This window comes from Girardinichthys multiradiatus, chromosome 23 (genome assembly GCF_021462225.1).
Source record: "Girardinichthys multiradiatus isolate DD_20200921_A chromosome 23, DD_fGirMul_XY1, whole genome shotgun sequence".
NCBI classification, from domain to species: Eukaryota; Metazoa; Chordata; class Actinopteri; order Cyprinodontiformes; family Goodeidae; genus Girardinichthys; species Girardinichthys multiradiatus.
Window position 1 is genome coordinate 26,963,232 of NC_061815.1, and position 17,079 is coordinate 26,980,310.

General features: G+C 38.5%; 1 protein-coding gene across 1 annotated transcript in view; it reads right to left on the reverse strand.

Moving 5' to 3' along the window:
• The window catches only part of trpc7b (transient receptor potential cation channel, subfamily C, member 7b), a 99,303-nt gene that overhangs the window by 42,018 nt on the left and 40,206 nt on the right, over nt 1–17,079 (reverse strand). The window contains exons 5-7 of the mRNA XM_047352706.1: nt 12,455–12,671; nt 9,389–9,622; nt 5,105–5,369 (exon numbers count right to left, since the gene is read on the reverse strand). Of these exons, the coding sequence (XP_047208662.1) occupies nt 5,105–5,369; nt 9,389–9,622; nt 12,455–12,671 (716 nt within the window). The remainder of the gene's footprint in view (nt 1–5,104; nt 5,370–9,388; nt 9,623–12,454; nt 12,672–17,079) is intronic.

Sequence of the window (17,079 nt, forward strand, 5' to 3'; positions counted from 1 at the left end):
TTAACACTCACAGCTGCCTCTCCTAACTAGTGAATTGTTATGCACAAAAACAAATGAAAAAAACCCTCTCAAATCTGATTACTTGTCTTCTGATTAGATTTACAACACAAAAATATACATACAGTATAGTTCAAATATACACTACCAGTCAAAAATTTCAACACAACTTCTCATTCATTGGTTTGTCTTTATTTTTATTTCTACCTCTGGGAACTTCTTCAAGACTGTTGAAAAACCATTTCAGGTGACTGCCTCATGAAGGTCATGGAGAGAATGCCAAGAGTTTGCAAAGCAGTAATCAAAGGGGGTTATTTTGAAGAATGTAAAATATAAAAGATTTTCTGCGTTTTTTTTTTTTGTTTGCTACATAATTCTATAGACTTTTGTCTAATAGTTTTGATGTCTTCACTATGTATCTATAATGTAGAAAGTAATAAAAAATAAGGAAAAAAACCACTGAATGACAAAGGTGTGTCCAAACTTTTGACTGGTACTGTATGTATATATATATTGATTTTGCGTTTTTTGGACACCCACATATTTTGTTCTGACACCCATAAGCGACTGAGTAAGATTTAATACCAGAGTGACCCCTGGTGGTAAAACAGACAACAACAATTTCTGCCAAAGTTAAAATTTACATTGTGCTCAGGTAGACAATGTAATTAACGCAACTCACAATCCTCCTAGTTGAATATATCATAAAATAAGAAAGAGAATGGACCCTACTCTTTTTTCTGTCGAAAGCTGGAGATCTGTGCTGTGGTAGCTCTTTACTTTGTGGGAAGTCTTCATTAATGTCAGGCGGGTGGTCTGCAGCCACGATCTCTTTGACGCTCAATTCCAACTTCATTAGACCTTGTTTCTGCCTGCCTGTGTGTCCTGCTGTCAGTTAACTATCTGCTCTGTCTGTGGGCAGCCAAGCAAAACACAAAGCCACTCGGTGTCGAGCAGCTACTGTACACGCACAGTAAAGGCCATAAGTCAGAATGAGAATAGAAAATACTTCTCATGTTCCATTTTATAACATGTAACTGTAGAGACTAATGAGGTCATATAGTTGGGTGTCTTTTTCATTTGTGCACATACCTAATAGCTAAAGGACATATGTGAGGATAATGAGATTTAAAACCGATACGTTCATCAATCGCATCTAAATTTTGACCCCGTTTACATTGGTTTTAGCAATTTGAACAAAGAATCTCACAATGATGAGCAAGGGTTTATAATAGGAAAAGGTGCAGGCAACCATTTTTTACTTATATTTAAACTAAAGAGTAATGCTTCCTTATCATTGAACATGTAACGCTAAGAATAGGCAGGTTGAGAAACACCTGCACAGCAGAATAAAATTAATCTGAACAAACAAATTCTATATTATTCAGGGAAAATTAAATCACATCTTTATAAGAAAAAAACAAGAAAACAACATCTAGAATCAGCAGTGTCTGTTGTGTTCTAAAGTCTGTTCAGATGTTTGTTGTTTTATGTGAATCACACCAAAAAGTTAAAGAAGGAAATACTCCAAACCAGAAACACAACTCCAAAAACACAGGTAGACGCCCCTCTTTACTAATAAAACTGACACAGAAAAAGAGAGAGTACAGAGCATAAGTTGCAATTAAGTTTGAAAGATTATAGTAGCGCCATGGTAAGACTTCCCATTCAGGTTAAATAGTTCACTTCACACATAAATAAGACTGTATGTGCAAATTAAAAACAGATATAAAGATAAGGGCAAATTTGTTGGTACCTCTGATGTGTAAAAAAGCCTTAAAATGATTCAATATTTTATTGCAGTTGCACAATCTCATGCTAAAAAAATGTAGAAAACTGCAACCCTTAAATTGAATTAATTTGTTCAGTGGGTAAAAACAGTTAGAAATTAAAAAATGTTTCTAACAAACCCATTAGTCATGCCATTGTTTATTCCCCAACCACACAGTTAAAATGAAAGAGACAAAGCATTTTTATTAACATATACTCACTTTTTAATCTGACAATAATTTATAGCACATTATAATTAACTATCTATGACTTTGTTTTTCATGGTAAATAAGTATGACATGAGAGAAGCACATTTCTTTACAGTGGACACTAAGGCACTATTCTGGTGGAGAGAGTATCTGTGAAATACTGTGGACCATTTCTCTTCCTAGGATCCTAAGTGGTCCATAGCATAAAGAAAAGATTCTGATAAAAGAAATGGTCACAGAACTCTCTTTTTGCATCTTTCAGTCTTGTGAAATGTTGTAAGAGTGGACTAAGATCTGTCCTATTACCAAAAGAAAATTGTACAAAGTATCACCTGCAGAGGTACCAACATTTGTGCCAACAATGCTTTTGTCAAAATAAATAAATAAATAAATAAATAATTACCATTTTGTCCCCACCAAGTAAATTTATCAAAATTAAAGGTTGTTTTTTTCTCTTTTTTTCTAGTGTAAGATTGTGCAACTGCAAAAAATGCACTTTTATTTTAATGCTTTTAACACATTTGGGATGCCAATAAATCCGGTCTGGGTCTGTATCGCCTGTTTAAAACATTTCTTGGAAAAAAAAGAGGCATGGCATCTCACAGGGGAAAAAAACAAAAAACATCAGAAGGTATTTTCTGTCAAAGATGAGTGATAATAATCAGAAACATGTTAGCGGCCAAACACTGATTTTTTTCAACAAATATCCAACATCAACAATGCTGCTCTAGTACAAAAGAACAAACAGAGACCTGAAAGGCTGCGGAGAGATAAGACGCAGAATAACAGAAGTTAGGAGGAGGTGTTGGAAGATAAAAGCTAAATGATACATTTTTGCAGAAAAATCCCCTTAAAATGTTGCCTGTGATGTTTGATAACACATTTAAATGACAGATGATTTTATGCTTTGTTGCCTTTAAAGAATAAACACTGTTAATAGAAATGACAGACCCTGATTATGGGATGAACAGACACTTAGGCAGGTTAAGTGCATTTACAGCTGTGAGTGTTGCTGAAAGCTTCTTTGCTATTTAAATTCTCAAATTAAACAACCTGCCTTGCTTCATCATACTCACTCATCAGACTACTTAAAACACATCATAGACTTGCATGAAGAAAGTGACAGTATGCTGAAGATGAGATTTGATTGCAGTAATCAATATGGATTAAAGATACATATTTACTCTGTTTGCTTAAACAAAACGAATGGAGGATCAAGGTGTTTAAACAAAAAACACAGTTCAAACATCTCCCTTTGACGCCATCACATGTTCTGATCCAAGCTGATATAAAGCTGCTGTATTTAAAATAAGACGTTATTAACCTTTTTATGTGTCCAGTTAGTTTGGTAAATTCTCGCAGGCCTCAGGATCTATTAAATTTTGATTCACAGAGTCCAGATCCAGCCTCCTCATCATATTTTTCACTTGAAGATAAAGCAGTACCTTCAATACCAGAAGGTGATGGCTAAATATCAAGTATATTGCTGCAGTTTTGCTAAAGCAGTGACACAAAGCCAAGATCCAAACTGCTTTTAAATTAAATATATTATTGGGTAACTTTAGTTCTTATGTGATACAACTAGATAGTCTGCCTGGCTGCATGAAGACTAAAAGCAGCTAAAAATCTGATCTATGTCTCTATCAGAGCACCATGACTTTATTCAGTTTCTTTTCACCTTATATAGCAATAACACAGATAGACCCCAAATCAAACACCTCTGGAACACAGCAATGTGTAAAAAGATTTACCCAATTACCATTTAGTGTTCTAGTTTCAGATCCTGTAAACCTAATAACTGGTTGTGCTACCCTTCGTTGCAATAACTGTCATCAAGCATTTCCAATAACTGGTGGTAAGTATTTTGCATTGCAGAGTAGAAAGTTTTACTCACTCCTTTTTGCATACTTGTTTTGAATTCAGCCGCATTAAAGTTTTGTAAGCATAAATAACCGGTTTAAGATCATGCTACAGCATCCCAATTGGATTTAAGTATGAATTTTGACTAGGCATCTCCAAAATCATTATCTTGTATTTTTCAGCTATTCAGAAGTGAACTTGCTGGTTTATTTCGGATCTTGCTGGTTACGTTTGCTTGAGTTTAAGCCCATGAACAGAGAATCAGACATTTTCATTCAGGATGGAGAGCTGAATTAATGTTTCCATCAATTAAAGCAAGTCAACCAGGTACTGATATGGCAAAGCTTCCCCAGTCCATCACAGTACCACCAAGTTTGATGTGGTGTTAGTTTTACACCAGATATAACAGGGCACACATCATTGTCTCATCAGACCACAGAATATTTTCCTGAAAGTCTTGGAGTTCATCTTGGGTCTTTTGTTCTTTTTGGTCAGCAGTGGTTTTCATTTTGCAGCTCTCTTATGAAAGCTGTTTTTCCCAGTCTCTGCCTTCTTGTTGAGTTATGAACATGTACCTTAAGGCAAGCAGGTAAGGGCTTCAGTGCTTTAGATGTTCTGGATTTTTGTGACCTCCTGGATTGGTCAGTGATGAGCTCTTGGTGGTTACTTTGGTAGATTGGTAAGGTTCACCACTCTTGACACTAATATTTGCTTGCTGACAACACTGTTTTCTCCATTTCTAGGTAGTGACTTTCAGCATGGAGTTCCAAAGCCTTAGAAATGGCTTTGGAATCCTTTCCAGACTGATAATGTCAGCATTTTATTTTTCCACAGTTCTTGAATGTGTGGCAAGTTGAGATTTTTTAATCTACTTCATATTGTCAGACAGGTTCTATTTAAGTGATTTCATGATTAGACAGGTCTAGGTGTAAGTAGATCTTTGTGTGGCAAATGAAACTGAACCGAGCTTTGCAAAAAATACAGTTGATCATAGTTAATTCATGAGTTTAGAATGGAGGCAATTACCTTTTTAGATAGGGACAAGATGGCTTGGGTAGCTGTTTTCCCTTAACAAATTAAACCCTTTTTTACAAACTTAATTTTGTATATACTCTAGTTATTTTTATCTGACATTAATTGTTTTGGATGATAAAGTAGGAAATAAACAGAAGTAATTTGTAAGGCCAAATACGTTTTCAAATTATCACACAGTCACACACATTTTCATCAAACATGTTAAACCAGTCTCACAGCCAGGCTTAACTCACGTGGTGAAGGCAGGATTGTATTTAGCCCCAAGGTAGTACGAGTAGAGGTTGAACATCCCAATCATGAAGGCCACAAACACCATAATGAAGATGACCATGAACTTGAAGATGTCTTTGACCGTCCGTCCCAAAGAGATCTGCAGTGGGCCAAAGCTCTCATTGGCTGGCAAGATGTAGGCGATGCGTGAGAAACTCAGCACCACGGCAATGGCGTACAAACCCTCTGAGATAATCTGAGGGTCAGAGGGGCGCCACTTGATCCTGGCTGAAAAAGAAATGCAGAAAGTTCTTTCTGTAGAACACTGCAAGGGTTTGAAATTAGTTTGTAATATCTATATACATTGCATCTAAGAGGCAAGAGTTTCTTGTAATCTTCTAAAGTAACATTTTGAGTAGTTTTGTAGGGTTTGTAAAGGTCTTTCAAAGTTTTTCTTTGGACTTAGGGCGCTTTTTATACTTAGTTTCTGTCTGCTCCTTCTTAGTGACCATGGCAACATATTCTGTTGTGTGTTTGAATAATTAGGAAGGTAGAAGAGTGAAGGACAAAAAGTGTTAGGACTAAACATCAATCCATGATAGAGAAACAACATGTAAATGTCATGTTTTTAGGAAACTGGAACACATTCAGCAAGACATGATTCACAACTGGAGAGATGTGTCATCCTTCAGTTGAGTATCACCATAAGCTCAGCTAAACTCAATTCAAATCAACTTTATTTATGTAACACTTTTGAAACATAAATGTACACTTATTAAGAGAAGGCAAAGAAAGAACCGATAAACTTAAAAACAGTTAAATATATATTATTAAAAACATTTAAACAAAATTTGTGCATTTATACCCTTTTCAGTCTTTTTATGCCTAATTGTTTTGTCAAAGTAAAGTGGATTAACAAACAAACAAAAACAAAAAAAAAAAAAAAAACATTGCCCTGAAAATGATCTGCCATTGGACAAGAAAAACAAGTGAAAGAAAACATTTAAGTCTGAGTAATTGTTAATTATGACCACTTCAAAACATCACAAGAAAGGTTTGATCCTTAGAAAACAAAATACACCTGAAATGATATGCAAACCAGATACGGTTGAAATAGAATAAAATGTGCTGTACTTTTTTAACGTCATGCTCATTTGTACACTGCTCAAAAAAATAAAGGGAACACTCAAATAACACATCCTAGATCTGAATTAATGAAAGATTCTCACTGAATACTTTGTTCTGTACAAAGTTGAATGTGCTGACAACAAAATCACACAAAAGTCATCAATGGAAATCAAATTTATTAACCAATGGAGGCCTGGATTTGGAGTCACACACAAAATTAAAGTGGAAAAACACACTACAGGCTGATCCAACTTTGATGTAATGTCCTTAAAACAAGTCAAAATGAGGCTCAGTATTGTGTGTGGCCTCCATGTACCTGTATGACCTCCCTACAACGCCTGGGCTCCTGATGAGACGGCGGATGGTCTCCTGAGGGATCTCCTCCCAGATGTCCCAATGTCTTCATCTTGCAGGAACTGCTGACACACTCCAGCCACATGAGGTCTAGCATTGTCCTGCATTAGGAGGAACCCAGGGCCAACCGCACCAGCATATGGTCTCACAAGGGGTTTGAGGATCTCATCTCGGTACCTAATGGCAGTCAGGCTACCTCTGGTGAGCGCATGGAGGGCCGTGTGGCCCCCCAAAGAAATGCCACCCCACACCATTACCGACCCACTGCCAAACCGGTCATGCTGAAGGATGTTGCAGGCAGCAGATCTCTCTCCACGGTGTCTCCAGACTCTGTCACGTCTGTCACATGTTCTCAGTGTGAACCTCCTTTCATCTGTGAAGAGCACAGGGCGCCAGTGGCAAATTTACCAATCCTGGTGTTCTCTGGCAAATGCCAAGCGTCCTGCACGGTGTTGGGCTGTGAGCACAACCCTCATTTGTAGACGTCGGGCCCTCATACCATCCTCATGGAGCCGGTTTCTAACCGTTTGTGCAGACACATGCACATTTGTGGCCTGCTGGAGGTCATTTTGCAGGGCTCTGGCAGTGCTCCTCCTGTTCCTCCTTGCACAAAGGCGAAGGTAGCAATCCTGCTGCTGGGTTGTTGCCCTACTACGGCCTCCTCCACGTCTCCTGGTGTACTGGCCTGTCTCCTGGTAGAACCTCCAGGCTCTGGACACTACGCTGACAGACACAGCAAACCTTCTTGCCACAGCTCGCATTGATGTGCCATCCTGGATGAGCTGCACTACCTGAGCCACTTGTGTGGGTTGTAGAGTCCATCTCATGCTACCACGAGTGTGAAAGCACCACCAACATTCAAAAACGACCAAAACATCAGCCAGAAAGCATCGGTACTGAGAAGTGGTCTGTGGTCCCCACCTGCAGAACCACTCCTTTATTGAGTGTGTCTTGCTAATCACCAAAGATTTCCCCCTGTTGTCTATTACATTTGCACAACAACATGTGAAATTGATTGTCAATCAGTGTTGCTTCCTAAGTGGACAGTTTGATTTCACAGAAGTTTGATTTACTTGGAGTTATATTGTGTTGTTTAAGTGTTCCCTTTATTTTTTGAGCAGTGTATTTTGATTACCTTTAGTGTTTTTGGTTGTAGAAAGTAAAGAAACTTTAAATAAAAATGTGCTTGGGAAGGCTATTGCTAAAAAGCATAACCACAGCTTTTTGGGAGCAAAAGGCCAGGGAATAACACAGAGAAGAGACTAGACAGCAATGAAAAACTCTTTCAAGTAGGAGAGAGGGAGAGCAGCAAGATGGAAGGCAATGAAGATAAGCTAGAAAGCATGGTGTGTTAAGGAGAAATATAAACCTTCAATTTGACAAATGAAAAAGACACTACTTAAATTGGATTAAAACAGAAAAAAATACATAATGTTTTTATGTCTGTAGCATGTATTTAAGACAAATGCCTCCATCTGCGGAGTTTTCTGTCGTGACAAAGTCCAACCAGCAGGGGAAGCCCTGGTGAAGATTCTTTTCATGTGTAGATCAGCACTGTCCAATTACCTGCAGCCTGTGGCAGGTCTTTATTCCACATAAAGATGTTAGGGTACATTAATGCATTAATATTTTGGTAAATATTCAGGCTGATATATGCTTATTCACATATATTTTAGTAACATGTTATCTTTTACCTTCAAATTATTTCTCACACCATAGAATAATTTTCACCTTTAAGTACTATCACTTTGTTGATTCAGTCACAAGCAGACCACACTGTGTGTATCAGGACACACCTGGCATGTCATGTTGTGCATGTTCAATAATAACCAACATCCATAATTTTGCTTTGCACAAGTGTACTTATAAAGCTATTCTAATGCACATCTGGCAGCATCCCAAAAGCGAATCATCACAAGCTACTCCCAAGCATCGTTTGGATCTGCCTCCACAATCAAAAATCTGACTTGTGAAAATTTTTAACACAGAAAAATGCTGAAACTAAGTTGCCCCCATTATGCTGCTGTTGTACTCCTATGTCCATTCATAATGACCAACTAGAAGTCCGTGTCTGTGCCTGCAAACATTGTGGAGAAACAGCAAAATCAGAAACCTTACAAAAATGCGTGCCTCCCACAGCACATTTCATCATATCATGTCTAACACCACAAGGCAAAGTGATTACCTCTAGAACCAATTCAGAGATGAAGTAGCTTCATTGCCTCATTCCTTTTCTGTCGCTCATACTGAGAATGGTATGGCATAATAAAGATATAACAATTTAACTTGAAACAGGCAGTGCTATTAACTAAACAGTTTCCTATCTTTAAAATGATTTCCTTTAACTGTAGCAACAAATATATGGCCTTTCATTCAGAAAAGAGTTTATTTACGTTGCTAGATTGTTTTTTAATTGGCTCCAGGACCCACATTATGTTAAAAAGAGCTGCCTGCAAGTCATCAGATCCAATCCAGACCCATTAATTTTAATGCCAAGTGCAAACTGGGATAATGTTTCAGGTTATTTGCTGAGGTTTTTCTACATTTGTGATATTTACACTTTAAATTTTAAGCTTCTTATTAGTAATGGATGTGGCCCAACATTTAAGCACCTCAGAAAAGATTTAAAATTTTATAATAAAGTGTCAAAAAGCAATTTATATAAAAACATGCTAAACATCATAATGGAAGTGTTAGCACAAAGAGAGACATCAGCTTTCGCCAAAGCAAAGTTCAGAAAACGGTTGAAGCAATTTTCTGTTCTCTTCATCAAAAATAAAAATGCTTGTATTATTGGCATTTCTGACAGTATATATACTCTTTACCGTAAGTGAAGTAAGCCACTTCATCGGGTAGTGAGGCATTACTGAGGTCTTCATCTGGTACATGCAGGTCTACATACTGCTGGGCCTTAGATGCTTTCAGGAATGCCATGAGGCGAGCCGTGAAGGACGCCACAAAGATGGACAACATGCCAAAGTCCAGAACGTTCCAAAGGTGCATGATGTACTCCCTGGGACCGTCGCTCCAAATCTCCTTACATTCTGACCAAATCATACCTGAAGGAGAAGGAACATGTTGTGGTCAGCATAAATATTGGACTATGTATAAAGGGTTATTAAGCTTTCGAGGGCAGTCATATAAAAATCTATCAATTTAGTAGTCGACATGCATAAAGAAGCATAGAAATTGCTTGAGATAGCATTTGACACTCAAACCGTATGCAAGAAAAACATCTGAAATCCCAATTTCTGTTGTGAACCCATTGTGTCCCTCTCTAGACGGAGCCAAACGACTGGAAAATTGTCAAGTGAAAAGGAAACCCTGATCGGCACCATCTCTTTCACAATTACTGGGTGTCCAAAAACATAGTTGTGATTAAAATTATGCAGCAACCAAGCCACAAGCTTTGGTGCACACACACACACACACACACACACACACACACACACACACACATGGACAGCTGCTGCCAAAGATGACCATGTAAGGGGGAGGAATGATGCTATTACAGATAAGCAAATAAAAGCAGGAACATATGAGCACCAACAAGGGTAAACCACTCATAATGTCGTTATGTGGGAATGAACGGGAGGAAGAATATCAGCAGATGGGAAGCAGCTGAGGTCTGACAGATATTGCCATGGGCTATTTATCCTTTGAGTTTGTCTTTGTCATCCGCCTATATTTTCCTGCTTCCTCATGCTTGTCTTCTTTTGAGTCACACGCTTCATACTTGTGCACTCTTTTTTTTATCTTTGTCCTTTAGCCACTTCAAACACTCTCCTTCATTGCTCCTTCTCTGCAGCTCTCTGTATATTTCCTCAGCCCACCATCTTGGGTTAACCTGTAACTTTCTCTCCAGCTTATCATTAAGGCTCAGGATGAATACTGCTTCAACAAGTCTGGATGGTGCTGAATCCATGCTGGAGGTAACCTCTGTTTGATCTGTGGAAGATGAAAGAGTGTAATTGCTTGTATAACTATAACCTTGGCTTTTATCCACTTGGTTGGTGTGCTGCTGTATGAAACTTTAAATCTGAAACATATAAAAGTCGGGCTAAAAATTCTGACCCTGAAGAAAACCTGTACTCATTTAAAAAGGGTGGATTATTAATAAACTTTTGCACTACCTTTAAGATAATACCCTCACTTTTCATTCATCTTTAAAGGTTCCAAAAATAAGTAAATGTAAATTCAATCTGAAAAGACTCACAAAGAAAGGGATGGCAATTAGAAAAGTTTTAATGATGTGAAATTAGATGGTTATTTCTTTGGCGCTCGGACCTGGGAGGAAGACATGAATGCTGAGAATGACATGAACTAAGATGATCATTTGTAAGGCTAATATTTAGAGTTGTCTTCCCCCTGATCCGACACTGGTGGTGGATTGGCGGCCAGGGAGCGAGGAAGCCAGGAGTAGATGTGAAGGAAGATGGTGGAGGTGGGGTGGAGGAGGGATGAGCTGACAAGCGAAGATGAACACGGTAGAAGCTCCTTTAAAAGCAAGGTGTCGGAAGGTGATTGGATGGAGAATCAGACGGACAAGATGCTGATTGGAAGGCCGGGAGACGCAGAGATGAGTCATTGGAAGGTGGAGGTGATGAAGGTGAGTCTTTCATTCTGAATTTTCGTCTAAACTCCATTAAATGTATAAATGTAAATACAAACCCCTCGTTTTTTCTTGCTTAAAAATATACTCTGTTTTTCTAAAAGGCATCCTCTTCTGTTTGTTTTTTGAAACCTAAATTATTTAGTATGCATAATTTGTTTTAGCCCGGAGCACCATAGATTGTAGATAGAAGTTATAGTCTGGTCAAACAACTAGTTGTTTCGCTAATATATAGAGCAGGGTTGGAGCTCATGGATCTTTTTTAAGCTTTTATTCTACCAATAAACACAGAGATACATTTCCAATGTGTTTGCCCTTCACAGATGAACTAGGTTTATTTTCATTATTTGCTGTATTTAATTCATTTCATTTAATGATATTTATAAAGTTTATAAAGTTTTTTCCAAAAAGAATAAAATATCTAAATTCCAAAAATTTCTTCCTGTCAGAATTTTCATGCTCTTTGGAAAAATATTTTTTTTTCAAATTAAGGGTCAACAAATGAATACTTTGATGCTTTTTCCAAGAATGAGTAGTTTCCGTTCAAAATATAAAGTTTTGTGAAAACATTGACAGCATCATGAAGACCAAAGAACATAGCAGAGAGGGTAGGGGTAAAGTTTAAACAGGGTTATGTTATCAAAACAACATTTAAAACTTTGCACATCTCCCTAAAATGGAAAGAGAATGGGAGACATGCAAGCCTAAACTAACAGGCCAGGCTAGGAGAACATTCATCAGAGAAGCAGACAAGAGGCTTCTGGTAACTCCGGGGGAGCTGCAGCTGGAGAGATGCAACATCTTCTACAAGCTATGTAGGGGATACAACAGGGTGCTTTGATCAGATGTTATCAACAATTGAACCTTTTGAGTCCACATGCAAAATCCTGCACATATTCATGGACACACCATCCCCACTGTGTCACATGTGCTGGGATGATGTTTTTCTTCTGCAAGGACTGGGAATTTGGTAAAAACTGGTGAGAAGGCAGATGAAGCTGAATAGAGGGTCTTGAAAAAAAACTGTTAGAGTTTGAAATAGACTTGAGACTGTGGCACAGCTCACCTTTCAAGAAGTTCACCTTGCACCAACCCTAAACACACAGGAAGATCTAAATATACCAACAAAATCTATTAAAGTTTGTGGTTTTAACATAACAAATTTGGAAAAGATTTTGCAGGACGCTGCAATTATCAAATATCTGAAATGATCTAAAATCATTATTGCATTTTATTTTAATGTGACCGTGTCAGTGTGTTTGTGCATGGTTTGACTCACCTAACACCCACTTCATGATCAGCATCTCTGTCCATGAAAACTGGGTGGTTTTGACCCTGAACACCTGTCGGGGGTGGTCTGTGATGGTCTCGTTGGGCAGGTTCTTCACACCTTCAAAACGGTCTGAAGCATTGACGACCAGCAGGCCAAGGAACAGGGTGAAGGAAACAGCATGAGCCACAAACTTCATGAAGGGACTGCGCAGAATCTGACCGAGCTGAGGGCAAAAATCAAATGATCTTATATGTTCAATTGTGTTTATAATCGTGGTTTGTAGATATTATTAAAAAAAATATTTTAAAAAGGTATTGGGATGTTTCAAAATTACTTTTCTTCTTTAGGAGTCATTCTAAAAACATATTTTTCAATAAGTACAATTGAAGCCAAACACAACATCTGTTTCTCTTCCTGAGGTGGCTCATCCTTTCTGAAGAGGTCCTCAGAGATGAAAGGATGGAAAGCATCACCACAAGAACCATCTTAGCAGGAAAACAGCAGCTGTTGTAATTCAATGATCCATTTTCCAAGCGACATAATGCCAGAGTAGCTCTCTGCCAAACAATCAACAGTTAACAAAAAAGCACCATATGGGCAGGAGGTAAGGCTGGAAGGTACTGAGCAAAATGTGTTAAAAATACTGCACCACAGTATGTGAACACAAATACACACATGCACACAGAAACGCGCTTGCTTCAGGCCACCACATGTAGACCTTTGAAATCTCAACATTTGCCAATCTCAGAACCTGCTGTGTTCAATATTAACTACCTACGGGACACCTCTACCAGTTCTATGCAGAGTAACACATCAGATCCTGTAGGTGAATGGATGCAACACACACTGCTACATCGACTGGGGAAAGGTTGCCTTATGATTTTTAACCCTGTAAAACTTTATCTGAAGTTCTGCCCTCCGTCATTTCAATTTGTTGCTTTGCTGTATTGCTGTATTTGCTGTCTGGTCTATCTTCACCCACAGCCTCATAAGATGGTCCTCTCTGATCAGGCCTTCTGTTCTGTAAATCAAATTGATTTACAGAACAGGGACATAAAAGTACGGAAGCCCAAAGTTGTATATGAGCAAATAAACCCTGATGCACACTGGGCACAGACTTATGCAGTCTATAACTTCCAGTATTTGTAATATTGACAGACATAATGCACTTTGTAATGTATGATGTGCAATGAGCAGTTCATAAAGGTATGTCAGAGTTATGTTGTGTGCTTTTCACGAATTATTTTAAGATTGGGCCATGACATGTTGCTTTGTGTGATGTTTTTGCCTATTTCTAGTGGTCAGGCAAGTTCTATTTAAGTAAATTCTTGTTTCTTTCTTTTTTTTTTTTTACCGTGTCCTGTCCGGCAGAGTAGCATTCAGAATTGTTGTCTGAGTGCCAAGAAGAGGCCTAACATATTTACTTTCCCAAGTGGAGCATTACAGCTAATGCTTTAAAGCTCTGCTTGATATTTATAAAATAAACTTTATAAGAAACTGCTTTGGGATTATTTTAATTGTAACGGACACGGAGACAGAAACAAAAAGGAAAAAAATAAGAAGCACGAATGAGAGAGAGCTTCTTGCTTCTACACCTGCAGAAACATAAGTCATAATAACAGCTTTTTCACCAAAAAGTGCACGGTACTTATGAATGCAAGATGTATTTAATGGTAAATGTGGCTCAATATAGAACATTTGTGTATCTGTTAACACCTGAATCTAAACACCTGTGGTCTGAGTGTGAGCGCGCTTGTGTATTCAAGGTTTCTCCATGAAAATATGCAATAGAGAGTGTGACGAGCCACATACCTGCCCCCCTGGACCTGGGACAGATATGGAGGAGATCCAATTCATACACATCTAAAGGCCCCCTGGAGCATAGAAACCCCAGGAGAACCACCGCTGGGACTACCCCCAGAGACGAGCAGGGCTGTCAGAGCTGCAATGATGAGCCCGCAGGCCCTGCCGGCAGCCATCTATGCCCGAGCAGAAACCAGGGGACCTGAGACCTATCACATATCACTCACGAGCAGAGGCCTGACAGGTCCAGTTGAACTATGCTCTCTAAAAAATGATGTACATCCCAGTAAATTAATGATTTACAGAGAGGGGGAGATTAATTTTTACCTAGAGCCAGATTTGTTTGTATGGCTCTATTTTCCCTTATTAACTGAAGTAATTAGAAAATCTATTCAGGATGCCTTTGTCAGATATTAAATGTTGTTTGATGATCAGATATTCAAGTGTAACAAAAATGCAAAACAAAATCTTTGAGGGGGTAAATAGTATAGATTGGCACACAACTGTCTTACAGTAATGTCTGTTTTTTCTTTTAAATGTCTAAAGATTATAACTATTCCTGATGGAAAGCTGTTGGACAATAATCTGCCCCCAAATGATAGTGAGATTTTACCGAAGATGTGTTTCCTGAAAGACACTTTACAGTTGCTTTGTTAACTACTCTTGTGATATGTGTTGTGTAATTACCAGTTCAAAATCTAATATATTCACTAGTTGGGCTAAAACATCTATTAACTAATATACTGAATTCAATTTTGGTCAGATAAAACCATTTATTTGAAAACAAAGCCAAGATTATAGTTTGAGTGATTTACACATGCAACAGAACATTTATTAATTGGACAACTATATAATGTATTACAGTCTGGGTGTTCTTGGTACAGCAGTGTTACCAGAAGGATATTTATGCAAACTGAAACAATGAAATATTTTAGCCGGCAGTGTCGTATGTTGTACGCTTAGGCCAACATTCTCACACAAAAATTCAATTTGTGCTTGGATGAGGTAAAACCTTTTCTTTTTAAAGCATACTATATGCAACTATAATGCATAGTTGTGGTCAGATTATTAAAAGACAAGTCTGAAAAGACTTCAGATCTCCTACAGAGATGCATTCAGAGTATTTCTGAAAAGACAGAGATGTGGCAGTGTGAGTGAAATATTTGTGACAGCTGGAGTGAGCACTCTGCAGGCTGTGCTTAGAAATGTGATCTATGAGTTTATATACAGTTTAAATGAATCTGAGAATTAAATTATCGTGGCCTTTGCAAACCCGTGGTTGAGCTCTACATGGTGCCGTTCTCAGTTGCGGAGACACTGGTACAGTTGTCTTTTATAAAATTTTATGTAACTGCATTTGATGATAGTATATGCATTTGTTTGGTTGCTTGTTATCGTGATTTTTTATATGGACCTTGAGTCTGAAATAAAAGTAAATAGAAAAAATAAAAACCTAAAATATATGTCTGTGCCATGGGGGCCCATGTAAATATCATAATTATCCCTTGATAATTAGAAAAAACATATATTATTAGAAAAACATATATTATTATTATGAAATACAACTACTGGACCAATTCTCAGAAATAATACCTGATTTTAATAGAGCAAATAATAAACTAAACATGCAAGAAACACACATAAACTAAGTATATACAGGGGTTGGACAATGAAACTGAAACACCTGGTTTTAGACCACAATAATTTATTAGTATGGTGTAGGGCCTCCTTTTGCGGCCAATACAGCATCAATTCATCTTGGGAATGACATATACAAGTCCTGCACAGTGGTCAGAGGGATTTTAAGCCATTCTTCTTGCAGGATAGTGGCCAGGTCACTACGTGATACTGGTGGAGGAAAACATTTCCTGACTTGCTCCTCCAAAACACCCCAAAGTGGCTAAACAATATTTAGATCTGGTGACTGTGCAGGCCATGGGAGATGTTTAACTTCACTTTCATGTTCATCAAACCAATCTTTCACCAGTCTTGCTGTGTGTATTGGTGCATTGTCATCCTGATACACGGCACTGCCTTCAGGATACAATGTTTGAACCATTGGATGCCCATGGTCCTCAAGAATGGTTTGGTAGTCCTTGGCAGTGACGTGCCCATCTAGCACAAGTATTGGGCCAAGGGAATGCCATGATATGGCAGCCCAAACCATCACTGATCCACCCACATGCTTCACTCTGGGCATGCAACAGTCTGGGTGGTACGCTTCTTTGGGGCTTCTCCACACCGTAACTCTCCCGGATGTGGGGAAAACAGTAAAGGTGGATTCATCAGAGAACAATACATGTTTCACATTGTCCACATCCCAAGATTTGCGCTCCTTGCACCTTTGAAACCGACGTTTGGCATTGGCATGAGTGACCAAAGGTTTGGCTATGCAGCCCGGCCGTGTATATTGACCCTGTGGAGCTCTCGACGGACAGTTCTGGTGGAAACAGGAGAGTTGAGGTGCACATTTAATTCTGCTGTGATTTGGGCAGCCGTGGTTTTATGTTTTTGGATACAATCCGGGTTAGCACCCGAACATCCCTTTCAGACAGCTTTCTCTTGCATCCACAGTTAATCCTGTTGGATGTGGTTCGTCCTTCTTGGTGGTATGCTGACATTACCCTGGATACTGTGGCTCTTGATACATCACAAAGACTTGCTGTCTTGGTCACAGATGCGCCAGCAAGACGTACACCAACAATTTGTCCTCTTTTGAACTCTGGTATGTCACCCATAATGTTGTGTGCATTTCAATATTTTGAGCAAAACTGTGCTCTTACCCTGCTAATTGAACCTTCACACTCTGCTCTTACTGGTGCAATGTG